Below are 27489 nucleotides of genomic sequence, written 5' to 3'. Positions count from 1 at the left end.
CACTCACTCACTCTGCAGAACAGCGGTAGAACACACAAACTCCACTCACTCACTCTGCAGAACAGCGGTAGAACACACAAACTCCACTCACTCACTCTGTATAACAGGGGTAGAACACATAAACTCCACTCACTCTCCTGTAGAACAGGAGTAGATCACACAAACTCCACTCACTCTGTAGAACAGCGGTAGAACACACAAACTCCACTCACTCACTCTGTAGAACAGGGGTAGAACACACAAACTCCACTCACTCTCTCTGTAGAACAGGAGTAGATCACACAAACTCCACTCACTCTGTAGAACAGCGGTAGAACACACAAACTCCACTCACTCACTCTGTATAACAGGGGTAGAACACACAAACTCCACTCACTCACTCTGCAGAACAGCGGTAGATCACACAAACTCCACTCACTCTCTCTGCAGAACAGGGGTAGAACACAAACTCCACATGCTCTCAGCATCAAGACCGTCATGCCGGTTATTGTTGTTGTTGTCCTGGTTGTTGTTTTCTTTACCAGTGTGCCAGGCGCACGGCGTCCACCTCGTGCTGGTAGCTGGCGCTAGAGGTGACTTTGTGGAACACCTGGATGGGGTCCATGGAGTGGCCGCCCCACACCTTGGAGCCCAGCCGGTCGAGCAACAGCATGAGGCACTGCAGCGCCGGCCAGAACGCGCTGATGTTGCTCGCAGTACCATCTTCACATCCGCGGTGGCCGTGGTGGCGACAACAGCAGCAGCAGCAGCAGCAGCAACAGCAGCAGCAGCGGGAGCAACAGCAGCAGCAGCGGGAGCAACAGCAGCAGCAGCAGCGGGAGCAACAGCAGCAGCAACAGCAGCAGCAACAGCAGCAGCAACAGCAGCAGAAGCAACAGCAGCAGCAACAGCAACAACAACAGCAGCATTAACAGCAGTGACAGCAGCAACAGCAGCAACAGCAGCAGCAGCAGGGTCGTGAGCAAGCTCCTCCACAACGCCGCTCGTCGTCGCTTGAAGCCACACGCCCAAGCACAACCCTGGACCGGTGCGCTCTTGTAAACCTTGGGACGACGCGAGTTCACCAAGCCCCCAAACGGAGTTCAAGACAACTCAAAACACCTCCTAACACGGAGGCACGGAGGAGTTAGCAGCAGCGCCTTTGAAGGCCGGCACGGCACTTGAGGGTAAGGTGGGTTTCCCAGCACCATGCCCGGCTCCCAGATGCAAAGACACAGACAGACAGAAACACAGACAGACACACGGACAGACAGACACACAGAAACACAGACAGACAGAAACACAGACAGACACACGGACAGACACACACACAGACACACAAACACACACACAGACATGAGAGAGAGAGAATTCCAGCATGTAGTGAAGTCGTCTCACCGGTGGGAGACATTTCTAGCGTGTGCATGATGGCCTGCACCAGGTCGGCCTTGCGGTCCACTCCCAGCAGCAAACTCTCCATGGCCTGCTCCTCCAGGAGACTCAGCAACATGCACACACCTGGAAACAACAACAACACACCTTAGGCCAACAGCAGCAACACTTGGGTAGAGAACAACAACAACACCATGGGTGCCACAAAACTGCCGTGGCCCCCTCTGCGCGGTGGGCAGCGGGGTGAGACGTTACCCAGCCAGTAGCTCTTGTGGTTGGTCGGGTCGAAGAGATGGCGCGGCAGCAGCATCAGCGCCAGCGACGAGTTTCCGCCGCCGCCGCCGTCTACTTCGGCGGCGGCCTCCAGGGCGGCGCTGTAGAGGTCGGGGTTGATGAACGGGTTGATGTCGACCACGCGCAGTAGGCAGCCGATCACCTCCGCCAGGTCGTAGTAGTCGTCCCGGCTGATGCGCCCCATTTCACGCGCCGTCAGCAGAGCCCACTTGCGCACCTGGCGGTGGTGGCGGTGTGTCCGCGTGTGTGACAGCGTGTGTGTCGGCACAATAGGGGGCACAGGTGGTGCATCAGCCAGTCATCTCGGTCATCTCAGTCAGTCGACCCGTGGCACCTGGGTCTGCCCCGTGAGCTCCTGCCAGCGGGCGTTCGACACCTCACGTGGCCTCAAGGTGCACATGGCCTGGCACAAGCGTCGTGGTGACGTCACCGCCACTTAGTGGTGAATGGCGGTTGTTGCTGTATGTGTGTGTGTAACAGAATGTCCGTGTGTGTGACAGTATGTCCGTGTGTGCGTGTGGCGGTGTGTCTGTGTGTCCGTGTGTGCGTGGCGTTGCGGTGGCAGTGGTGGTCGTGATGGTGGCAATGGTGGCGATGGTGGCAGTGGTGGTAGTGATGGCACTGGTGATGGTGACAATGGTGATGGCGAAGATTGGGGTGGTGGTGGTAGTGATGTGGGGAGTGTTTGTGCAGTGGTTAGCACGCTGCGCTACGAACTCGGCCACCCGAGTTCGATTCCCGCTTACGGCCAACACCAGTGACGATTATCTGAACCGATCCTGGGCCTCCTCTAGGTCAACTCAGCCTCAAATGAGTACCTGGTATGGTGTGTAGTAAACGTCACCACTGGAGAGACAAAGGTGGCCCCTAGCGTGGCGCTGGTCACCCACCCCCTCATGTCCCGTGCCGTTCTTCATAGGTGCTTGCTAGGAGCACTTGCCCCAATAGTCTGTTAAGGCTATACAGGGGGATCTTTGTCTTTGAGCGATCCCCACTCACCCAGAAGGGACCAGGATTCAATTCCCGATCAGGGAGCATTTCTGCGTGGAGTTTTGCCTCTTCTACCTCCGTTCTATAAAAGGACAGTAAAACCTTGGATTGCGAGTAACTTGGTCTGCAAGACGAGCAAATAAAAAAAAATGTACTTGATAAATGAGCGAGGTCTTGCAATACGAGTAGTATGTAGACGCTTTGTCTGCCGAGCGTCACGTGATCACAACTGAGCCGATGGTTCTTCTCTCTCTCTCGCTGCAGGATTGTGGGTAATCTTCTCCCATGCTCGGTCTCAGTCGGCGTGCCTCACTCGTATAAATAGTGAACTATTTGTCTTTTGTCAACATGACATTTTTTACTGATTGGCCGTGTGGGGTGGTGGAGGGTTACGACACATTTATAAATAATATAGCCCCCGCTCTCGGGATATTTTACCAGGTAAAGTCCTACTGCTCTGTGCAGCTTCTTTTTTAGAAGCCCTCAACCTAACATTCACAAACGATAGCAGCTCAACAAACTGGCAGCTTATCATCATCATGACAACGTGGAAATGCAAAGCAGCAGCCGAAAAGTCGTAATCCGCACGACGTCGATTCTAAATGCGGATTTGTTGAAACAATTGAACACGTAACGCTATCGCGACCAATATTATCGACCAATTCGAGTACTGGGTTTACTCTGCAACACACAACTGGTTAGTGCTGTACTAGTGTAGTGGTGATACGCGCTGGGGTAGAGATTGTGTGCCAGCGCGTAGTGATTGGCTGTGTGTGTTGGTGACGCGCGCTGACGGTGAAGGATCAGGGGTCAGCGTGGGGTCGGGGGTTATGACGCAGTGATTGGCTGGGTATCGGTGACGTGCGCTGACAGCGATGGGATCCTGGGGCAAGCGCGCGGGGATTGGTCAACTAAGGGGGATGCTCACGTCGAGGTCCGCATACGCTCCGTCTCCCGAGAGCGGGGGCTATATAAGGTGGTGCGCACAGGCGCAAAGGGAGTTGGTGACCAGCGAAGACTGAAGACGGAGGAGGAAGAGATAGGGCCCTGCGGCACCTAGTCCCGCTGTCCTTGTAAGGGCCGGGGCTCTGTGTGACCCAGAGGCGGGACCCTGGGACCCGGGGCCGAACGTCCGTGTGAGGGCCGGCCCTCGGGACCCAGAGGTTGTGACCCACGCCCAAGCTGGGGTGGGCCTGGAGGCTCCACGGACGTTACGGGGCTGGAGTGCAGTGTGAGCATGCAGTGTGAGCATGCAGCGTGAGCCATAGTAACTACACGTGTCAAGTGGAGTGTGTAGTGGGAAAGGTAGTGACCACACGTGTCAAGTGAAGTGTGTGTAGTGTGAGGAATAGTGACCACACGTTGTATCGTGACAAGTCAAGGTTTAATAAAAAGTGTGCTACCCGTCAAGAGGTTTCCTGCCGTCATTCCGATACTTCACTAGTATAAACAATACACCACACTATAATTGTTAACGCAGTAGTGGGTTTACTCTACAACACACAACTGGTTAGTGCTATATTAGTGTAATGGGTTCCGGAGACACTTGTAGATGTAACTTCTTTATTACGATTCAACACTCCAACTCTCCAACAGTCCTGATACTCTGTTACAGCCTAGGTACACAGCCTAGGTACATAGCCTAGATACACTACTCTGGCTACGCTCTGGAACTCGCCTCACAAGGTCGTAGAGTCGGGAGTTCCAGAGTCCCACCACTGGCTCTCACAGCATCCCAGGGTCCTCCGATGGCTGGTCTTGGGTCTTGGGTCTTGAGCTACGACTGGCCCTGATCGTCCAGGGAGCTCCGCTTTTATGCCCAGTCCCCAACGAGGGGTGGGGCCGTGTGCGCCCCCAGATATCCCACAGAGCACACACAGCCCCCCCCTTTGGCGGCGCCAAGGGAATTAAGCGCCTGGGAACTCAACGCCTGACGCCAAGAGGCTTAAGCGTCTGACCCGCCTGAGAACCCACCGCCTGGTGCCAAGAGGCTTTAGCGCCTGGCCCACCCAGGGTCCCAGAGCCCCCAGCAGCCCCTCCCTTCTTATGTCACTACATTACCCCCCTCTACGTAGCCTCCAACCGTCCCGGCTGTCAATAATTAGAAAGTTTAAATTAATGAAAGGGAGAGAGAGAAAAAAAATACGCGAGCCTCAACAGGAAAAGAAAAGAGAACAATAAAGCAACCATAAATACCATAACCAACCTGTACAACTTTACACTATATACAAGCATCAATCAACAAAAAGGTGAAGCAATGACATGTGAACAAACGACCCGCGGCACACCTAGCCCTCCTCGGGATCCGCATAGAAAACGGGGAATTAACAACAACAAATATACAGATTCCGACGCGTTGGATGCACAACCAACACCGGTAATCGAACCGAAATCACACAATCACCGCATGGATGGCAGGGATCCACACCACCCTGCCATCCTCCCATCCGTCAGGTGGTGAGAAGGCGAAGACCAACATGTCTATCACCCCTCTACACACACTTATCCGGACGTCTGTCTACGTCCCGGGTCGAGAAGTCGTACTTCAGGGCCGACCCATGTACTGGGCAAAGAAGTCGCACTTCAGGGCTGCTCCAGTATCTACATTTTAAAATATATATATAAAATTGACATGACACAAACAAAATAAATCTGCCTGCTCCTGTCCATAAATGGTGGCCGCACGCACGAACCGCATCTCCAAAAGGCATTCCGTGCTTGCGTCCCAGCAGCCCTCAATGAGGACCACCACCGACATTACATGTCAACCGTTAGCACCCCCCGCCTTTCCAACATGGCGCCTCCATCCTAAAACTGCGCACGTCGGCCATATCGGGGGGGAATTTTTGTGTTACCACCCCACCGCCTTTCCGACGCGGCATCACAACCAGTAGCACGCGTCGGCCAAATCGGGGGGCTTCAACCCAGTCTCTCTCCAAGACTCGCATCGCAGCATATAGCTGTACCGACCGAGCTGAGACCCAATCTCTCTCCAAGACTCGCATCGCAGCATATAGCTGTACCGACCGAGCGGAGACCCAATCTCTCTCCATGACTCGCATCGCAGCATATAGCTGTACCGACCGAGCTGAGACGACCCAATCTCTCTCCAAGACTCGCATCGCAGCATATAGCTGTACCGACCGAGCTGAGACGACCCATCGTTCACTCCCTGCACAACATGCACCCTAACAACTGAGGGATACAGTCCCAACGTAACGGGACAACTACACCTGAACACCACGAATCTCCAGCCCACTGTTTCAATGCGCCTCGGAGTGTTTCAATCTCCGGGCCGTCAGGGCGAGCCTACTGCTCCAGACGCACCACGGAGGGTCTCAACCTCCGGGCCGTCAGGTCAAGCCGTCAGCTATTCCATGACGGGACCACACTCTCCGAGCCCTGTGAGTGCACAGCCCACTAGGCTAGACATGCCACGGAGTGTTTCAATCTCCGGGCTGTCAGGTCAAGCCGTCAGCCATAGCATAACGGGACCACACTCTCCGAGCCATGTGAGCACACAGCCCCCGAGGCTAGACATGCCACGAAGTGTCTCTATCTCCGGGCTGTCAGGTCAAGCCGTCAGCCATAGCATGACGGGAGAACAACTCTCGTGTTAGACACGCAACACCCGCTGGGCCATCCTGGTCAGGATCTGCACCCCAAGATATTTGAGAGCCAGCATGACAATTCCAAATCCTTGGCAGCATGTCACCATCTCAAGATAAATGCCCCATACAGTATATACATCGTTAACAATGACAGCACAAGCTATACATTAACAATCACGAACACAGCTCAATACAAACCATACATTAAATTTCGATTTAAAGCTTTCGTGACTGCAGGGATTCATCTTCTTGGTTCTTTCGGTAAAGTCACGTAAAGTCCCTTCTACGTGACTTTACCGAAAGAACCAAGAAGATGAAACCATACATTGTTAACAATCACAAGCAAAGTTTCGTACATACATTGACAACACTCACGAGCGAAGCTCCACACAGTTTACCCAACAACAGTCACGACTCCCCGACGACAACGAAGAAAATATCAACAAAAAAATCATTAATCCGGAGCGCGTAAATGTACGAAGTGTCAGGGGCCTGGTCTCCCGACCTCCAACCTTTGGCCAGAGCAGCAAAGGCGGCGACCAGCATGTCGGTCGATGTGCCGGCCCCGGCGCCGGTTACAGTAAGAATGGTGCCCTCACTGTCCGGTCGCAGCGCTGATGACACGGTATGCTAGGTTGAAGCCAGCTGTCGTCCGGCAGTGAAGGTCGCAGCGCTGATGACGCGGCATTGCTAGGTTGCAAACAGCTGTCACCCGGCGGTGAGGGACGCAGCGCTGATGACGCGGCGTTGCTAAGTTGGACAGCGCTGAGCCCAGAAGTGACGTCGCTCCCAGCGGTCATTGCTCCCCCGGCAGAAGTGACGACACACCCTGATATATTTGTGCCGGGAACGACTGCCATCTTTGTGTTGGAGCCGGCGGAATGGCGGGGCCGCTGCGCCGCCTCTCTCCCTCCTGTCTCCGCCTGTGAGCGACGCATGTCGTCCAGGATGGAGACGGTGGCGTGGAGCAGCTCAGTGAGGCGAAGCAGCGCCTCCTCCATCGCTGCTCCCGACGCTCGAGAGGGGACGGTCGGCAGAGCAGACAGCTGTTCAGCCGGCGGTGCAGCGTCGCTGTCGGCCGGCGTTGGCCGCCCCATCGCTGCTTGTTCCTCGACATCGCCGTCAGGACTGAAGGTACCTCTTACCTCTTGTCTCCATTGCCACTTCTGACGCCAAATGTAATGGGTTCCGGAGACACTTGTAGATGTAACTTCTTTGTTACGATTCAACACTCCAACTCTCCAACAGTCCTGATACTCTGTTACAGCCTAGGTACACAGCCTAGGTACACAGCCTAGATACACTACTCTGGCTACGCTCTGGAACTCGCCTCACAAGGTCGTAGAGTCGGGAGTTCCAGAGTCCCACCACTGGCTCTCACAGCATCCCAGGGTCCTCCGATGGCTGGTCTTGGGTCTTGGGTCTTGAGCTACGACTGGCCCTGATCGTCCAGGGAGCTCCACTTTTATGCCCAGTCCCCAACGAGGGGTGGGGCCGTGTGCGCCCCCAGATATCCCACAGAGCACACACAGCCCCCCCCTTTGGCGGCGCCAAGGGGATTAAGCGCCTGGGAACTTAACGCCTGATGCCAAGAGGCTTAAGCGTCTGACCCGCCTGAGAACCCACCGCCTGGTGCCAAGATGCTTAAGCGCCTGGCCCACCCAGGGTCCCAGAGCCCCCAGCAGCCCCTCCCTTCTTATGTCACTACACTAGTATAAACAACACACCACACTATAATTGTTAACGTAGTAGTGGGTTTATTCTGCAACACAACCGGTTAGTGCTGCACTAGTGTTGAGGAGTGGAGTGCTGACGTCAGGTCACACTCGCCTCGGGGGGAATGCCGTCAAGGAAAAGTGACGTCATGCCACCCGGGGTATTTGAGGGGAGACCCGTTATGTAGACGGGATCTTCGCGGTGAGCCAGAGGAGTGAGTGTTAGGGGAGTAGGGGGTTCCGGGATAGAGGGTAGAGAGCCAGGCTAAAGGGCTGCTTTATCCGGCTGGCCGAGTTGGATGAACCCTCGGTCAGTGCTGTGGGAAGAGCCCGATAGCCTGGTAGGGTGTAGGGAACTCCCAGTACCCTTCCCCTGGGGAGATTAGTTAATAACTGTGTTAACCCCTTCCCCCGAGTTAGGCGCAAGCCCTTAAATAAAGAGTTGGCGTAGAGCCCCTACACGACTGGCTTCCGTACGAGCGGAAATGTAAAATCCAGCGCGAAACGGAAGACCATGGCTGGCATACCTCTGGTGGGGGAGGACGAAGCTGTGGGTGGCTTGGCGGAGACCCCGGAGTTCGAGACGCGCCCCGGACAGGTGGCCCGGGCTGGAGCCGGAGGAGGCGGCGACGGGGGAACCGCGGTGCCGCCAGCTGACGTCTGGCGCGTCATGGCAGCCCAGTTGGAGCTGCTCCAGCGGTCGGTGGCTCAGCTCACCGTCGTGCTGGCGTAGTGGGAGCGTGCACACGTCGCGGGCGGGGGGACGCGCGATTGTCATGATTTGGCTGACGCCGCGCCTCCCGCCGCAACTCAGGCTCCCGCCATTTTCGCACTGGCTGCGCTGAAGCAGGGCGCCACCATTTTTTCTGCGACGCCGCTGGCGGGCGCAATTTTTCATGCGTTGCCGGAGTCGGGAGCAATGGTTTATACGATGCCGCAAGTCATAAAAAGCGTCATGGCGGCGCCCATGAGCGCCGCCGCTCCATACGTCGCCGCGGATGTCGCAGCGGGCTCCCCGCGGGCCAGGGCGATGGGGCGGCTGCGTCGGCTACTCCCTGTCGCGCCGTTTGTGGCTAAGGGTGGGGACTGGGCGGACTTCCAGGCCCGCTTCGTGGTGGCCTACCAATATGTGCGCTGGCCGGAGGAGGAGGCCCTACTAGGGCTGCCCACATGCTTGGACGCTAGGGCCTTGCAGACCTTCTTGGGTATTCCACCAGCGCTGAAGTCCACGCTGCAGTCCGCCTTTGATCAGATGGCTGAGGTTTATGAGCCACTATCTGCGGCGTGACTCAAGTTTACGGCGCGCCGGCGGGAGAAGGGGGAGTCGCCTCTCGCGTTTCGCTGCTCCCTCCTTGCGCTGGCTCGGGCCGCATACCCCGACGTGGAGGGGGCCGTGATAGACTCCCTGGCGTTGGACAGGCTGCTGGATCTCGCGGGGGAGTTAGGAGTCGCTTTGTCCATCGCGGCAGAGTCCAAAATTACGTCGTTGGCCGTCGTCCAGAACATTCAAACTCAACTGGTGCTGCGGCGCCCTCCGGCGATGGCAGCGTGCGCGGGTGCTCCGGCACCGGCGGATGTGGTGGCGGCCCGGGAAGCGGCGACCTACGATCGCCGCAGGGTCGGCGGATCTGCTCGCCGGACAGGGGCGGGGTGAGCGGCTCCTTCCCATTCGCAAGTCCGGGGATGGGTGACTTGCTTCCGTTGTGGTCAGCTGGGCCACTTCGAGAGGGGGTGCAACAACGCCCACGGGATCTACACCAAGGCCTCTCCTCCCGCAGACGTCCCTCCAGCGGCGGGACCTCCCGGGCACCAAACAAGTCACGACGCATCCATTGTTCGGCCGCTCCCTTCACCTCAGGCATCTCGCGGGGTTAGGGTCCATCTTCACGGGCCCATCTCTGGGGGGTCCGACTCGGGTGCTGTGACGACTGGCTGGCCCAGACGGACTCGCCAGTGGCGGGCCCTGGCGCATCGCATGGTGGCCGCTGCTGCCGGGTCTTCGTCCGTGCTGGGGCGCGTGCAGGGGGTCGAGGTACGGCGCCATTTCCACACTGGGTGCGCCGCGGGAGATGGCCGCCATGTTTATGGCGACGCAGTCAGCGGCGGCCATGTTGGCCGAGGGGCCGCAAATGGCCGCCATTTCGGCTGTGACGTCGCAAGCGGCGGCCATTGTTGCTGCAACGCCGCAAGTCGGTGCCATGGACGCCGCTCTTCATCGCCGGCGCAGCCGCGGTTCCATTGCGCGTCGCACCTGCGGATCTGGCCGCCGGCGATGACGCTGCTCCGCACCACGGACCACGCAGCGCCCGCTGGGGGGCTCCAAGTACGTCCGCGGATGTCATCCTCTCCGCGCCGCCAGATTGGGTAGCGGCCGCCGCCGCCGTTGGTGCCGCCGCGGCCCCGCACATCGCCACGCCGCCGGAGGTTGCCGTGACTGCTACCGCGGCTCTGCACCTCGCCGCGCCGGCGGGGTGGGCCGCAGGGGCCGCCGCAGCCCCGAATCATACCGCCGCGCCTACGGCGTGGCCCGAAGGGGCCGCGGGGGCTGCCGCAGCCACGCACGCTGACGCCGCGCCTCCGCCGTCGCCGTGTGCGCTGGGCCGGTTGCTGGCGATACCGCGGCCTCGTACCTCGCCGTGGCTGCGGGGTGGGCAGCGGGCGCCACCGCGGCTCCGTACACCGCCGCAGACAGGTGGGTCGCGGGCGCTGTGACGCCTCCACACCTCGAAGCGTCTACGGCGTGGCCCACGGGGGCCGCAACGCCACCGCACCTTGCCGCGTCTCCGTTGTGGCCTACGAGTGCCGCAACGCAGCCCACACTCGCCGCGTCTCCGGTGTGGCCTACAAGTGCCGCAACGCAGCCGCCCATCGCCACGTCTGCGGGGTGGCCCGCGGGTGCCGCAGGGGCTTCGACACCTCGCCGCACCGCACGGCCAAGGACTGCGCCGGTTGCACCCACGTCGCACTGTTAGTCGCAAAGGTGGGCGACTGGTTGGCCTTCCAGGACCGGTTCGACGCGATGTATATGTCGGTCGGCTGGCCCATGGAGGAGGCATTGCGGGCCCTTCCGACCCGTTTGGATGAGAGGGCGCTGCAGGCTTTCAAGTCAATCCCACCAGTCGATAAGTCTACGCTTCTGGCGGCGTATATTCAGATGGCCAACGTCTTCGAGCCACCGTCCAGTGCGTGCCTGAAGTTCTCGCTACGGCGGCGGGAGGAGGGGGAACTGCCATTGGCCTTCCGCTGTTCGCTCCTGGCCTGGCACAGGCCGCATACCCTGACCTGGAGGGCAGAGCACTGGACTCGATGGCCCTGGAACGGCTACTTGACCTGGCACGGGAGCTGGGGATCGCTTTGTCGATCAACAACGATCGCCAGATCACGTCCTTGGCGGTGGCCGAGAACATTCAGACACACCTCTCCCTCCGCCAACAGCCCTAGATGGCGCGGGGGTCCCGGCACCAGAGGGGAGAGCCGTCTCTCAGGGAGTGGACACCCTCGCAGCCCTGGCAAATCCTGAGCATCGCGGGAGGGATGCGGGTCGCCGTCCGGAGCAGCGGGGGCGGCCGGGACCTTCCCATCCGCAGGACGCTGCCACTGTGGCCTGCGTCCGCTGTGGCCAGCAGGGCCACATTGAGCGGGGCTGCCAGAATGCCCCGGGAGCCTTCAACAAGCTGCCTCCGGCCCCTCCCGGTCCCTCGTCAGCATCGGGCCCCAAACCCCAGACGAGTCGCGACGTATCACCCGCACGGCCGCTCCCCTCACCTCATGCATCTAGTGGGGCTAGGGCCCATCGTCATGGGGTTGTCCTTGAGGGGTCGGGTGCACCATCGTTGTCACCCGCTGGGTGGTTGGACATGCTTGTGCACCGGATGGAGGCGGTGGCTGCTGGCTCCTCAGCGGTGGCGGGATGCGTGCAAGGGGTGGAAGTTCACTTTTTGGTGGATACGGGTGCATCTGCCACTATTATTTCGGAGGCCATCCTCGAGCTACTACCCCGCAGCGTGGGTCCATTAAGGCCGGTTCATGGGGTTTGTGTCGCCGCGAACGGCGGCAATTTAGACATCTTGGGCCACGTTATAGCATCGGTTCGGGTTGACGAGATTGAGTTGGCCGGGCCTATTTTGGTCTCCAAGACCTTGGCATTCCCATGCCTCTTGGGGACCGACTTTTCGTCTAGAATGCCCATTCGAATTCTCGTTGACCAGGTATGTGTGTAAATGCCGTCAGGAAGGCGGTTCTTTTCGACTCTAAACTTGCTCTCCGGCTTCTGGCAGTTGCAACTGGACGAGACCTCTAGACCCAAGACAGCGTTCCGCACGCCCCAGGGGTTGTTCGAATTCAATCGGCTTAATATGGGTCTTCATCCGGCCCCAGCCACCTTCCAGCGTCAAGGAGATGGTCTTGGTGGACGACGTCATTGTTTTTGGCCGTACAGTTTGACGAGCACTTGCAACGCCTTGAGTCTGTGTTCGTCAAAGTGCGTGCTGCGGACTTTAAATTTAACCCCAGAAATGCCATTTGCTACAACCATCGATGAAGTATTTGGGACACATTGTTAGTACGTCAGGTGTCGCCACTGAATGCGGAGAAAACAACTTGTGTCTGGACGTGGCCGACTCCCACATCTGTCGCGGAGGTGTGTAGCTTCGTCGGCTTCACATCGTACTATCGTCGGTTTGTTCGCGATTTTGCGACAATTGCGAAGCCGCTGCATGCACTCTCCGCCAAAGGCCAAAGGTTTCACTGGGGCGCGGAGGAGGACGCTGCTTTTGCGGTGCTTCGCACGGCCTTGGCAGATGCGCCGCCCTTGGGGTACCCGGATTTTTCTAAACCATTCCTTCGACACCGATACCAGTGACATGGGCATTGGAGCAGTCCTGGCCCAGGTGGTCGACGGGGTTGAGAGGGTGGTGGCATACGGAAGTCGTGTTCGGTCCCCGACGGAGCAGCGATAGTGTCACCCGGAGGGAAGTGCTGCCCATAATGTTTTGTTCCGTTATATAGGCCTTACTTGTACGGCAGATGGTTCACGGTCCGAACCGACCATGCGGCCCTACAATATTTGCTGATGATTATCCAGTGGCCCAGTTGGTCGCTTCGGCCAAGGCGGCCACCCCTCCAGGTGCGGCGTTGCCTGCGGATGTCGGCCTAGGACTCCCCAGAGAGCTATGGTCCAGCTTGCAGATGGAGGATTCCTCTCTGTGTTGGGCGTAAGGCCCGGAGCTCAGCTTCGTTGGCGGCCCCGGCGATCACCGTGCATGACCGTCTCTTCATGCGTTGGGATGCTACTGTGTGGTTGTGCCCACTAGCCTGCGTGGAAAATTAACCCGAGCCATTCACAAGAAGTTTATGCACCCTGGCTACCACAAGACCTTATTGACCCTTAAGCGGGACTATTACTGGCCGGGTGTAGAGGGTGATGTGGCGCTAATTTTCAAGGGTTGCCACGACTGTGTGCAGAGAAAGGCCCCAGTTGTCCAGGACCGGGCCCCGCTGCAGTCCATCTGGGTTTCTCGCGTTAATTTGCTTGTGGCGTTTGACATTTTGGGCCCATTCCCTGCATCCCAACGGGGCCATAAATACCTCTTGGTGGGCGTTGAGTACCTCACACGTGGGCCTGTGGCGTGGCCTTTGGTTAATCAGTCGGCCTCCTCTATCACCAAGGCGTTCGTCCAGGGGTACGTGTTGGACAAGGGTGCGCCGGAACAATTGTTAACTGACCAGGGGTGGAATTTCTCGTCTAGGTTTCTCAAGGTGGTGTGAACTCCTGGGCACCAAGAACATCTGCACCTCGGCCTACCACCCCCAGTCAGACGGGATGGTAGAGCGGTTGAACCGCACCCTCAGGTCCATGCTATGCCACCACGTGAACACGTCCCAGTCGGACTGGGGCCTGTTCGTCCCGGGGGTCTTGGAGGCATATCGGTTGGCCCCTCACGCCTCAGTGGGATTTTTGCCTTTTTGTTTGATGTACGGTAGGGAACCGGAACCCCCAGTGCACGTCCAGATGGACGTTGGGTCTTCCAAGAAGGGGTCGGCGGTGCCGGTCCCTTTGAAGGTCGCACTTGACCGGTTGCGCGAGGCACGGCAGGCCGCTACCGAAAATTCCGCCAGCCGGCAGGCGGCTAATGAGTGCCTGCCCAAACACCAGGCAGCTGGTCTCCTGTGGGTGGCGGGCCAAAAGGCATGGCTACATTTCCCCCAGGATCCCATTGGCACGTTTCCCAAATTACATCGCCCTTGGCAGGGCCCCGTTGAGGCTGTGGAGGTCCGACGACCGCAGCGCATCCGGATTCGGTTCGGTCGCCAGCGGTGGATTGTGCACCCGTCCCGGCTCAAGCGTTATGTACCATCTAGCCTGGGGGACCCACCCCCACTCCCGGAGCGGCCGGCGGGTGATGCATCCGTCGTGCCTGACCGGCCGGGTCTCGTTGACGGAGGCGACGTCCGCCCTGTGTGTGTGCCCCCAGGCCCCTCCCAAGTAAGGCCAGCGGAGACCCCTCGGCCACCGGAGGCCACGGCGGTGGGCCCTTCGCCCGCTAACGGACCACCTGCACGGGCGGCGGACGCTACACGAGGAAGCGGGCCGGCAGCGCATACCCGCTCGAGGGGGATGCGGCTCCGGTGATGGCCTTTGTGGCTGTTCAGCAGGCCCTGGCCCGGCGTCAGTTCGGCGCTGCTGGGCAGAAGAGGCCTTCGTTCTCTCTCTGTTTTTTCTGTTGTTGTGCCTGTGGTGCCGTGCTGCCCTAAGGTTGAGTTTATTTCTAGTAGCCGGTTTTGCCTTCAGGCACAAGCATTTTGTTAGTTGTTCGGCCTTCAGTCCGGGTTTGGGCCCTGCTTGCGTTGTGGTTGCAGCCGGGTCGGCTGTTTTTTTTTCACGGGGGGTGGAGGGGGTAATGTAGAAGAGTAAAATATGGAAGTGGCGTCATGGGACGTGATGTCATGCGCGCTGGGCGGCACAATGACGTCATGTCTCCTCTAGTACTTAAGGGGGCCCACCCCGTGACGTAAGCGGGGTCGTAGCTGGAATCTAGGGTCGGAGTAGGGTGGAATGGGGAGCCAGGAGCAAGGGGGTAGGAATAGGGGATAGCACAGCGCCAGGGCTGGAGGTGACTGCGCTCCTCAGTCGGCCGTGTTGGCTGAACCCACGGCCGGCGCAGAGGAGGCAGCACGGGGCAGCCGGCTGTGTCGGGAACCAGTGGGACCGAGCCCGGGACCCCTAACCCCTGAGAAATTGTTACACCCATGTGTTATTTGCCATATCCTAATAAACCTTCCGGCGAATGCCCTTAACCTTCACGTCGTCTCCGAGTCGTCGTCGACTAGTTCTCTACACTAGTATACACAATACACCACACTATAATTGTGAATGTAGCAGTGGGTTTACTCTGCAACACACAACCGGTTAGTGCTGGACTAGTATACACAATACACCACACTATAAATGTGAATGTAGTAGAGGGTTTACTCTGCAACACACAACTGGTTAGTGCTGTACTAGTAACAAATTGGCACGTTTTGTTCACGTGATAGAACCTCGATAATTGGCTGCGTTGGGTTGTGGTGGAGGCGGGTTTAACCCACGCACATTTATATTCATGCGATCTAACTTTAAAAAATCCTCTTATCGTGGTCGCGAAAGCACTACTACCAGGTGTTAAACTCACGTCCGACTTACCATCTCGCTGGGGTGGGTGAACAGGAGGTAGATGCCGGGCAGCTTGTCGTCCGAGTCCACCTTGAAGGGGTGGTGGACGCCCTGCAGCCGCTCGAGCCCCTGGACAAACAGGCTGCCTGCGAGTCCAAACAACGACGCAGCCACCGATTGACCCGACAAAGAGAAGAAAAGAGGGAAAAGTATTCAAGTAACATTCGTGGGTATTTCATGAAACTTATTCTTAGGTTTGTTCGGTAAAGTCACGTAGGTAAAAAAATTCAATTAAAATTAATAAAAGTAAAATAAAATAAAAATCACGACGTTTCGGAGGCAACACAAGCCTCCGTCTTCAAGTGGAACCGTCACAGCACGATAGCTGTATCAAGTAAGAGAAATTCCAAGAAAACAGTCCTTGTATATATACTGGTTGAGGGTGGGAGGAGCCAAGGTAGGCCCTGGATATTAATATTGTGAGGTTCGGTGCGGCTGAAGCACGCTGTTAGGAATGAGCCTTTGTTGTGTAGACTGGTTGAAAAGAGTTGTTAAGGTGAGGCTGATGTAAAGGTGCGTGTAAATGGGACTGAGGCTTTTGTTATGTAGAGGTGGTGAAGCTGAAACCGCTGCCAGGAATGAGTCTTTGTTGTGTAGACTGGTTGAACTGGGAGGTTCTAAGAGTTGTTGAGGTGCGGCTGCTCTGAATGGAACTGAATTTTGCCATGTTTCAGATCTGACTTGTGCTCGCGGGCACGATCAGAGATATGACGTTTCGTTTCTCCAATGTAGCAATCACCACAACTGCAACTCAATTTGTAGACTCCAGGGTATTGTAAGTCAGGAATGACATCTTTCACAAATGGAATTAGATCACGGATTTTATGTACTGTACTGAATTGGACTAGGATCTTATGTTTGTTTAGAATTTTGGAGATCTTTTTGGTCACGCCTGCTATGTATGGCAACGTGATAGTTTTGATAGGAGTTTCATGTGGCTGTTTCTGTATGGTGGGAGAAACAGTTTGGCGGATGGTGCGGTCAGAGTATCCGTTCATCCTGAGGACCCGATGTACATTCACTGGGCAGGTGGTGTTGGTCAGAAATGCCATGAGCTCTGTGGTATAGCGTTTTGATGAGAGAATTCTTTTGAGATGGGTGGTGGTGGGAATCAGGTTTCAAGTAGGAATCTGTGTGGGTGGCTTTCCTGTAGACAGAATGTCCCAAGGATCCGTCAGGTCTCTGCTCAAACAGAACATCTAAGAATCGTAGTTTACCATCTTTCTCCACTTCCATGGGGAATCTGATGGATGGGTGTCTGGAATTGATGTGGTCCAAGAAGTGGTTCAATGCTGGGAGGCCATGTGGCCAAATGACGAAAGTGTCATCCACATACCTCTTCCACAGGGAAGGACGCAGGGTGGATGTCTGGATGGCGTCTGATTCAAACTTTTTCATGAACATGTTGGCTATCACTGGTGACAAGGGGGAGCCCATAGGGATACCCTCATTCGTCGTGATTTTTATTTTATTTTACTTTTATAAATTTTAATGCTTTACCTACGTGACTTTACCGAAAAAACCTAAGAATATGAATCCTTGCAGTCACGAAAGCTTCAAATCTAGAATTTAATGAAACTGTTCACGAGATTGTGCAAGTATAAATGTGTCCGTTAACCTGCCACCACCCCCGTGGAGCCTTAACAGCAAGTTGGGGCAAATGCTGTTAGCCAGCACCTATGAAGTCCGGCACGGCACACGAGGGGGTGGGTGGCGATGTTTACTACACACCGCTACACCAGGTACTCATTTGAGACCAAGTCGATCTAGGATAGGCCCAGAACCGCCACAACAACACACACAGACACTGCCCACCATGCATATGCAAACACACTGCCCACCACACACACACAGATGGACGGACACATGCACACACACATGCAAACACACACTGACGGACAAACACGCGCGCGCACACACACACACACCACCCGTCACACACACTGCCTCGCACACACACGCACGGACACACCGCCCGTCACACAAACATAGGTACACCGCCCATCTCACGCACACACACAAGAATCCACCCCCCGTCACACACACACGCACGCATGCACACACATGCACGCACACGTGTCCTTGTTGAGCAGCAGGTGGGCGTGTTGCAGGATCTCCATGAAGGGCAGCTTGAGCGAGGCCTGCAGCTCCATGACGGAGTACGCGGTGACCAGCTCGATGTCGTCACCACCACGGTCACTACCGCGGCAATCATCGCCGCCGCCTGTCCCTTGCAGCAACGACCGCAGCTGCCTGAGCACGCGAGCCTCCTCCAGCAGCCACAGTGGCTGCGGCAGAAGCAGGGGTCAAGGCGCCAACAATGACTTTCGCTGTGTCGTATTCGTCATATGTCATCGTCGCCATCATCATTGTTGTTGCGTTTACGAATCGGCAACCTCTACTTGTACCGGAGGAAGAATCCGATGAGCCGTAAAGCTCTTTGTTTATCACAGATGTTCTGTTAAGTGGGGGTGGCACACGAGGGTCAGAAAATTTACAACGACAAACGCGACACAAAAACACGGTGGGAGTGCAAAGTATAGGAAAGGTAAGAAAATCACTAAAAATAAATAATCACATTTTTATTTTACTGGGTAAGAGCCACCGAGCTATTAGCTCTGCCACAAATGACAGCAGCTCACAATGCTTGCTGTATACAGGTAGTCCTCTACTTACGATGGAGATGCGTTACGACGACCCCATCGTAAGTCAAAAATATCGTAAGTCGAAGATGGCCTCGCCTACCCAGGAGTCTTAAAGAAAGGTGATAATTTAGCAAAACAGAGCAATTAACAGTACCGTACTGTATAAACAATATACTGTATTTATTAATTACAATACTGTATTGCACAGTGAAATGTAAAGTAAAAAAAACTAAAGTAAATTCTTAACCTACCTATATGAACTGCAATTTAACAGAAAGTTTTTTCAGGAAACAATCCTATCTGCTATAAAAACTTTTATCATGCATTGAACGTATCGCATCGTGGTAACCCTAAAATGTAATCGCTAAAGCTACGTATCATACATGCATTGAACGTATCGTAACGCATCATATTGTACTGTACTCACCAAGATTCGTACGCTACTGCGTTTGCCTGCCGCACGAAATTTAAAATATTTTACAATTTTGTCGCATCGCTATCGCCAGATCGAAATATCGTAAGTCAGACCATCGTAACTCGGGGACTATCTGTATCATCATCACCACGTGGAAATTAACAGCAGCTAAAACAATCGAAGTAACATTCATGGAGGTGCCACGGTGGCTAGGAGATTTTTACTCCCCCGCCTCGGTATGCAGGAGGGTCGTGGGTTTGATCCCGACCCTGACGCCCGCTGTATATTTGGCGTTTGCGGTGTCTCTCTCTCTATCCCCGTGGTGGTCACATGGATTTGTATCCAAGTCCTCCAGGTTTTCCCCCTCCCCATTTAGAATTGACATCACGCGTTTAGAGGATTTGGCTGCTGCTATAAACTTCCACGTGAGGATGAGCCACTTCGTCGGACTATCATTTGTAATATCATTTGTGATAGCCCGACAAAGTTTGGGCTACCTGGCAATCACTTGTGATGGCTAGGTCGCTTCTGAAAAAGAGCGATATAGCAGCTCAATCGGCCTTACCTAGTAAAATAAAAAATATTTTACTTCAGGGTAAGAGCGGTAGCTACTACTACCGCCCCGTTATAGGATGACCAGACCGCATAGCCGAGTCAGCGCCCTCCCTCCCCACCCACCTGGGCCCTGTCCGCCGGCACAACTCCCTCACCTGGCGGAGGTGTGGCGAGGCAGAGAGCAGGATGGCACGCGCGCTGTGGTACTCGGAGAGGCAGTCGCGGCAGTACTGCAGGTCCTCCTCGGCGGCCAGCGCCCGCCGCTCGGGCAGCCGGCCCCGCGCGTACGCTCGCAGCAGCCGCACCGCGTCGGCGCTCGGCCCTCCGTCGGCGTCGTCGTCGTCGGTGTCGGCGTCGTCCTCCCCCTCATCGCCTCCGTCGCGCCGCGTGCTCGCGCCGGAGTCGTCGCCGCACTGCAGCCAGTACTGCTGCTGCTGCGGGGTGCACCAGTGGCAGGTGCTCATGGTGTTTGCTGGGGGACGTGGAAGAGAGGAGAGGCAGATTTAATTTGAGGACTTAAGGGAGGCAGTCACTTCCTCCTCCTCCGGTCGTGCGGCTGACGTGGATGCAGAGCGGTACCAACAATTTTGCGCTGCGCGCGCAGACGTCAAACTTCGCTGGTACCGTAATGTAGAGCCAACCGCGCTCTTCGGAGGTGCGGGGGAAGGACAACAAACTCAACACATAAAGCAGTTCTAAAGAAACTAGTTTTAAATTTTGTATAATAGTGTATAGTGTAGTGTATAGTGTAGTAGTGTATAATAGTGTAGTACAGCGGTCGGGAACCTATGGCTCGCGAGCCATATATGGCTCTTCCAGTGACGGCATATGGCTCCCAAGCAATTTTGAGTTGAAAAAAATAATAATAATGAAAAAACTAAAAATCAGTTTGGAACTGATTTTAAAATACTTGTGATATTGTTTAATGATACTGTGTCATTTTAAAGTAAACAGAAATTAGTTTTGAAGATAAATTTCACGGGTCACGCCTGCATGAAGCTCAACCTCACCACGTATGAACCAGACTACAAGGCCATCAGCAAAACCATGCAGCACCAGAAGTCGCATTAAAAGTAAGACATATTTAATTTATTAAACGTTAAAAATACTATATGGCTCTCAATGAAATATATTTAGAAATATTTGGCTTTTATGGCTCTCCCAGTCAAAAAGGTTCCCGACCCCTGGTGTAGTAGTATATAATAGCGTAGTGTAACATGTGTAGTGTAGTGTGTATATAGTGTAGTGTGTATAGTGTAGTGCTTGTAGTGTAGTGCGTGTAGTGTAGCATGTGTAGTGTAGCATGTGTGGTGTAGTGTGTGTAGTTTCATGTCTGCCAAAAACAACCCCCCCTACCTCCCCGTGGTGCCGGATGGGCAACGTTGTCGTGGACAGTGCTGTGGGGGGAGGGAGGGCCAATTCTGATTGGCCTTTCCCCTCAGGGCGTTTGTGACCACCACAGCGGCTAATCAGGAGCTCTGGATGGGTGCGAGGGGCTGGTAACCCCTCCACCTTCAATAAATTAGCACTAAACCACGTGAAAAATATCAAATTTATAAGCTTGTGCCGGAGGCTCCGGGGGGACAGGCGTCTATGATGTATCCTGGCCAAACCCCATCTGGCGGAGCCAGGAGATTGAATCTTTACCCTCGGGGCTACTCGAGAAACAACAAAAAGCCACTACGTGTGGCCACGTAGAATGTTTGAACGCTCACTGCGGAGAAGAGGCTTTCACGCCTCTGTCGGGAGCTGGACCGGTACCGCCTGGATCTCTGTGGCATTCAGGTCCGTTGGACCAGCTCTGGCTCCTGTCACCATGAGGGGTGGAAAGTCCTCTACTCGGGGCAGGAGATTGCCAAACAACAGGGTGTGGCTCTTCTTCTGAACAAAAAAATTAAGGGGACGTGGGAATGTGGCGGTGAGGTGTGGGAAGCTGTAAGCCCCAGGCTACTTTGGGCTCGCCTTCCTATCAACCAGAGGCGAGGAGAGGTGGTGGTGGTTACTTATGCCCCCATCGAAGACGAACATCCGTGGAGGGATGCAGGCAAGGCCGATGAGTCAGATGCCTTCTATAACCTCCTGTCACAGGTGCTGGCTGAAGTGGCCCCTCGGGATAGAGTCATCTTGTTGGGCGACTTCAATGCTCGAGTTGGTCATGATGCTGGCACCTGGTCTGGAGTGATTGGAAGGCATGGGCCAGATAAGCTCAATAACAATGGTAGGAGGCTGCTAGATTTTTGTGCAGCTCATGGGCTTGAAATTACCAACATGCTGTTCCGGCATCGGCGCATCCACACAACATCATGGATGCATGCCGGGTCCAAGCAAGAACATCTGCTGGACTAAATAGTGATGGACCAGCGGATGCGAGCCCATGTCCTTGACACCAGGACCTAGCGTGGAGCTGATCTGCCCTCTGACCATCGACTTGTCATCTGTAAGATGCGCCTGCCATTCTTCCACTCCGGTGGTGGGTGTACACCCAGGACCCCATTCCAACCTAAGGTGGCCTGATCTCAGCTAGCTGATGAAAGTTGCAAGCGAGAATTTAATCATCGCTTGCGGCTGGGGTTGGCATCGTCCCCCACTCCTCCAGATGTCGAGGGTAAATGGGCGAGATTTAGGACCGACTCATGCAGCTGCAATGGCTGCTTTGGGTACGCGGTCCAGACCTCCCCAGAGACCGACTGACTGAAAGAGGAGGTGTTCAGGAAGGTTGAGAAAAAGGGACAGGCCCACTCTACAGCATCCCACGTCAAAGAATGAGGCGACTTACCGCAGCCTTCGCTCGGAGGTTCGGAGAGCCGTGAAGCGCTGCAAGGATGGGTGGTGGTCGCGGGTTGCTGAGGAGATGGAGTCTGCTTCAATGGCCCGCGATCACAAATCCCTATTTAATTCCATAAAAAAAGTAACCTGCAGCACCACACCTATTACCATCATTAGGGGAAAGAAGGGTGATCCAATCTCCGACCCCCAGTAACAGGTTTGCAGATTTGCTGAGCATTTCTGAGGTCCTGGGGGAGGGGGAATCCCTCAGCCTGGAAAACAACATTGGACAAAGTGGGGATGACCCTGCTGAGGCTGCGGTGCCTCAAATATTGGAGGAAGAAGTCACCCCCTGTGAGTGGCTGGCTGAGGTGCCATCTGTTGAGGAAGTACTGAGGGCGATCCAGAGTCTGAGACCAGGAAAGGCACCGGGCAGAGATGATCTCCCAAGCGAAATGCTCAGGGAGGGTGGCGTTTGTGCGCAGACTACCCTACATGACATCATAACAACAGTCTGGGCCACTGGACGGTTCCGCAGGACTGGAAGGATGCCCTGGTGGTCCCCCTCTTTAAGAAGGGGGACCGTACAGACTGTAACAACTACAGGGGCATCTCACTCCTCAGTGTGCCGGGAAAGGTGCTGGCAAGGATTATTCAACATCGCCTTGATAGGCACGCTGAGGAGAGGCTTGCGGAGCCCCAATGCTGTTTCAGTGGTGGGATCAGCACCATGGGACCCTCATCCGAGCCGGGTTGTAGCGGACCGGTACTGCACGTGCTATATACTGTACATGCTATAGACTGTGCATGCTATAGAGTATAGACTGTGCATGCTATAGACTGTAGTACAGTGCTGCACTGTTATGGCATCGGTTTGCAGAGGAAGGCCCTCGCCCAGCAGTGGATTGACCATGGATGAGGATGGTGGTGATGATGGTGGTGATGGTGGTGATGATGGTGATGGTGGTGATGATGGTGATCATGGTGGTGATGGTGGTGATGGTGGTGATGGTGGTGATGGTGGTGATGATGGTGATGATGATGGTGGTGATGGTGGTGATGATGGTGATGGATGGTGGTGATGGTGATGATGGTGGTGATGATGGTGATGATGGTGGTGATGATGGTGGTGATGATGGTGGTGATGATGGTGATGATGATGGTGGTGATGATGGTGGTGATGATGATGATGATGGTGGTGATGATGATGGTGATGATGGTGGTGGTGATGATGGTGATGATGGTGATGATGATGATGGTGGTGGTGATGGTGATGATGGTAATGATGGTGGTGATGATGGTGATGATGATGGTGGTGATGATGGTGATGATGATGGTGGTGATGATGATGATGATGGTGGTGATGATGGTGGTGATGATGGTGATGATGATGGTGGTGATGATGATGATGATGGTGGTGATGATGGTGGTGATGATGATGGTGGTGATGATGATGATGGTGATGATGGTGGTGGTGATGATGGTGATGATGGTGATGATGATGGTGATGATGGTGGTGGTGATGGTGATGATGGTGATGATGATGATGGTGGTGGTGATGATGGTGATGATGGTGATGATGATGATGGTGGTGGTGATGGTGATGATGGTAATGATGGTGGTGATGATGGTGATGATGGTAATGATGGTGGTGATGATGGTGATGATGATGATGGTGGTGATGATGATGATGATGATGGTGGTGGTGATGGTGGTGATGATGATGGTGGTGATGATGGTCATGACGGTGATGATGTGATAGTGATGTGTGATGGTGGTGATGGTGGTGGTGGTGGTGATGATGATGATGATGGTGGTGATGATGATGATGGTGGTGGTGATGATGGTAACTTTTCTCAAAGTCGCGTACAGTATACAACTGGCTGCACGCGCGCGCCGTTTACAGTGCGAGCGCAGTACACAGCGCGTACAGTGTGCACGGCGCGTACAGTGTGCACGGCGCGTACAGTGTGCACGGCGCGTACAGTGTGCACGGCGCGTACAGTGTGCACGGCGCGTACAGTGTGCACGGCGCGTACAGTGTGCACGGCGCGTACAGTGTGCACGGCGCGTACAGTGTGCACGGCGCGTACAGTGTGCACGGCGCGTACAGTGTGCACGGCGCGTACAGTGTGCACGGCGCGGACAGTGTGCACGGTGTAAAAGTAAACTCACAGCGCGGTCTCGGCGCAGGGCCCAGGCGATAGGCGCGGACGAGAGAGGCGCCTCTGTGTCGCCTCCTCGACTTCTATCATCCAGCCCCGCCGGACGGGACGACTCTCGCCGCTCTCTCTCTCTCTCGCGCGACTTCTCGAGACAGCGAGACACGGAGAGACACACACGGAGAGACACACAGAGGGAGAGAGACAGAGAGAGAGAGAGACAGAGAGAGACACACACGGAGAGACACACAGAGGGAGAGAGACAGAGAGAGAGAGAGACAGAGAGAGACACACACGGAGAGACACACAGAGGGAGAGAGACACGGAGAGAGAGACACACACACGGAGAGAGAGACACACACGGAGAGACACACAGAGGGAGAGACACACAGAGGGAGAGACACAGAGGGAGAGAGACACAGAGAGAGAGAGACACAGACACACACGGAGAGACACACAGAGTGAGAGACGGCGAGACACAGAGAGGGAGACACACACACAGATACACACAGAGAGACACACAGAGAGACACAGAGAGGCACCCACACACAGCGAGAGACACACAGATACACACACAGATACACACAGAGAGACACACAGAGAGACACAGAGAGGCACCCACACACAGCGAGAGACACACAGATACACACACAGATACACACAGAGAGACACACAGAGAGACACAGAGAGGCACCCACACACAGCGAGAGACACACAGATACACACACAGATACACACAGAGAGACACACAGAGAGACACAGAGAGGCACCCACACACAGCGAGAGAGAGGCACTGGGGACACTTTCGCGTGCTGCGGCTCCGGGCTAAGAGCGCTCGCGCTGTGGCAGCAGCAGCGGCGCCCTCGTGGCCGGGCGCTCGCGATTGGCCAGAGCGGCGAGCCACGTGACGAGGCGGAGGCCGCCACCAAAGGCAAAGGTGGCCCGCATAGCCTCCAGGGGATTTAGGGGCAAGTGCTGTAGGCAAAGGTGGCCCGCGTAGCCTGTAACAGGCTGTAGGGGCAAGTGCTGTTAGCGAGCAGCGCCTTTGACGGCCGGCACGGCACACGAGGGGGTGGGTGGCCAACAGCGCGCACGCCCGGTCGCCTTTGTCTCCCCAGTGGCGATCTTTACTACACACCGCACCAGGTACTCATTGGAGGCCGAGTCGACCTAGGGGAGGCCCAGGACCTGTTCAAGATAATAGCCGTCACTAGTAGCGCGCAGCGCGCTAACCGTTGCACCACCGCTCCCCCACCGATACCACAGAGACGTCACCACGGCGCCCGTGCCAGGCTAGGTGCACTTTGAGGCTATCACGTGAAGCGTTGAAGGCTCGCTGACCAGGAGGTCTCGGGACAGACCCTGCAGGTGCCACGGGTCGACTGACTGAGATGACCGGTAGATGCACACCAGCTCTACCCCCTACTGTGCCAGGCTAGGTGCATGAGGTATTGATACAGACCCTGCAGGTGCCACGGGTTGAATGACTGAGATGACCGGTAGATGCACACCAGCTGTACCCCCTACTGTGCCAGGCTAGGTGCATGAGGTCTCGATACAGACCCTGCAGGTGCCACGGGTTGAATGACTGAGATGACCGGTAGATGCACCACTAGCTGTACCCCCTACTGTGCCAGGCTAGGTGCAGGAGGTCTCGGGACAGACCCAGCAGGTGCCACGGGTCGACTGACTGAGATGACCGGTAAATGCACCACCACCTGTGCCCGCTACTGTGCCAGGCTAGGTGCAGGAGGTTTCGGGACAGACCCAGCAGGTGCCACGGATCGACTGACTGAGATGACCGGTAGATGCACCACCACCTGTGCCCGCTACTGTGCCAACTCGCTGTGTTTTAGCCGCCCGGCGCTCCGCTCGTTGTTGTGAGCGTCGCTCCTCCCCCCTCCGTTGTTGCTGGAGGGCGACTGCCTCCAACTGCCCAGTGTTGTATACTAACCCTTCTTCCAAAATTGAGATTAATAATATTTGATGATATTTTTATATATTATCTTTTTACTTGTTTTTTTTAATGAATGAAACACACCAAAGCGCAGCAAACTGCAAAACACCAGGTGTTGTTAAGTAATGAACTGGAGGAGGGCTAGGATGGCAGAATTTGCAACCTTGCTTCAAGGAAAGATAAGGCCTGATGAACGGGCACATGTCACCCGTGCAGGCGGCAGAGACAGTGGGAGTGTCAGCCAGACATAGTTAAGGCAAAAAGCCCAACCATCCTGCATGGTTTTAAAGTAACGTCAAAATTCGAAATTCAACAACAGAGTAGGCTAAATTATCGATCCTCGCGCTCGCTCAAATTGGAGACCAGGCTGTGTTGTATACTAACCCTTCCTCCAAAATTGAGATTAATAATATTTGATGATTTTTATATATTATCTTTTTACTTGTTTTTTTAAACACACCAAAGCGCAGCAAACTGCAAAACACCAGGTGTTGTTAAGTGATGAACTGGAGGAGGGCTAGGATGGCAGAATTTGCAACCTTGCTTCAAGGAAAGATAAGGCCTGATGAACGGGCACATGTCACCCGTGCAGGCGGCAGAGACAGTGGGAGTGTCAGCCAGACATAGTTAAGGCAAAAAGCCCAACCATCCTGCATGGTTTTAAAGTAACGTCAAAATTCGAAATTCAACAACAGAGTAGGCTAAAGTATCGATCCTCGCGCTCGCTCAAATTGGAGACCAGGCTGCGAGCTACATCAATGAACCATTGCCCATTTGCTAATCCAATACTGAATGTTAATATTACTGAAGTCAAAACGAATTCTATGACCTCAGCACATGGGCAAATAATAGGGCAGTGTCGACTCAAAGGCAATGGAAGAAAACAGAGGCGCCTTTGTCTAAATCACAACCACAGAAAGCCAGGAATCATCACTGATTGTGTGTTTAGGGATTCCGAGCTAGTTGGAACACGTGCACACAGGGGGGAGGTAGAAGTACGCCTTGTCCTCCTGCAGCTGAGGGAGCAAAGATAAACCCAAGAAGGCCAAGAAATTAAATTAAGTGGGTCAGCTCAAGGCTGTGTGCACAGGGGAGGGAGCTGATTTAAACAACCCTGCACGTCTGAACGTGAGGGGGCCCTGGACCTGAAATTAAGAATAACACTCCCAGAGCAGAAGGTGATACACGGTGAGACGAGAATAAGAGGGTTGTATATCTCTCAAGGATGCAGACCCAGCTGAACAACAAGGCTGCGGGGGTCACCAGAAGTTCGCGTTCGCCTAGTTAAGACAAAAAT

The 27489-nt window shown here is 55.2% G+C and overlaps 1 protein-coding gene across 3 annotated transcripts in view; it reads right to left on the bottom strand.

The window, feature by feature from the left end:
- The window catches only part of LOC133361098 (uncharacterized), a 39717-nt gene extending 12519 nt beyond the window's left edge, over positions 1-27198 (bottom strand). The window contains exons 1-8 of one of the 3 annotated variants that reach the window (XM_061579922.1): positions 24249-27198; positions 22084-22194; positions 19463-19779; positions 17767-17980; positions 15663-15778; positions 1627-1882; positions 1378-1497; positions 522-702 (exon numbers count right to left, since the gene is read on the bottom strand). In XM_061579922.1, the coding sequence (XP_061435906.1) occupies positions 522-702; positions 1378-1497; positions 1627-1882; positions 15663-15778; positions 17767-17980; positions 19463-19771 (1196 nt within the window). In that variant the 5' untranslated portion in view covers positions 19772-19779; positions 22084-22194; positions 24249-27198. The remainder of the gene's footprint in view (positions 1-521; positions 703-1377; positions 1498-1626; positions 1883-15662; positions 15779-17766; positions 17981-19462; positions 19780-22083; positions 22195-24248) is intronic. The other 2 variants (XM_061579920.1, XM_061579921.1) reach the window with 2 other exon arrangements.
- Between the last annotated feature and the right edge of the window lie 291 nt (positions 27199-27489).

Source organism: Lethenteron reissneri, chromosome 71 (assembly GCF_015708825.2).
Source record: "Lethenteron reissneri isolate LAM-NWPU_2019-01 chromosome 71, ASM1570882v1, whole genome shotgun sequence".
Classification (NCBI taxonomy): domain Eukaryota; kingdom Metazoa; phylum Chordata; class Hyperoartia; order Petromyzontiformes; family Petromyzontidae; genus Lethenteron; species Lethenteron reissneri.
This window is presented reverse-complemented; position numbering and strand designations above follow the sequence as displayed.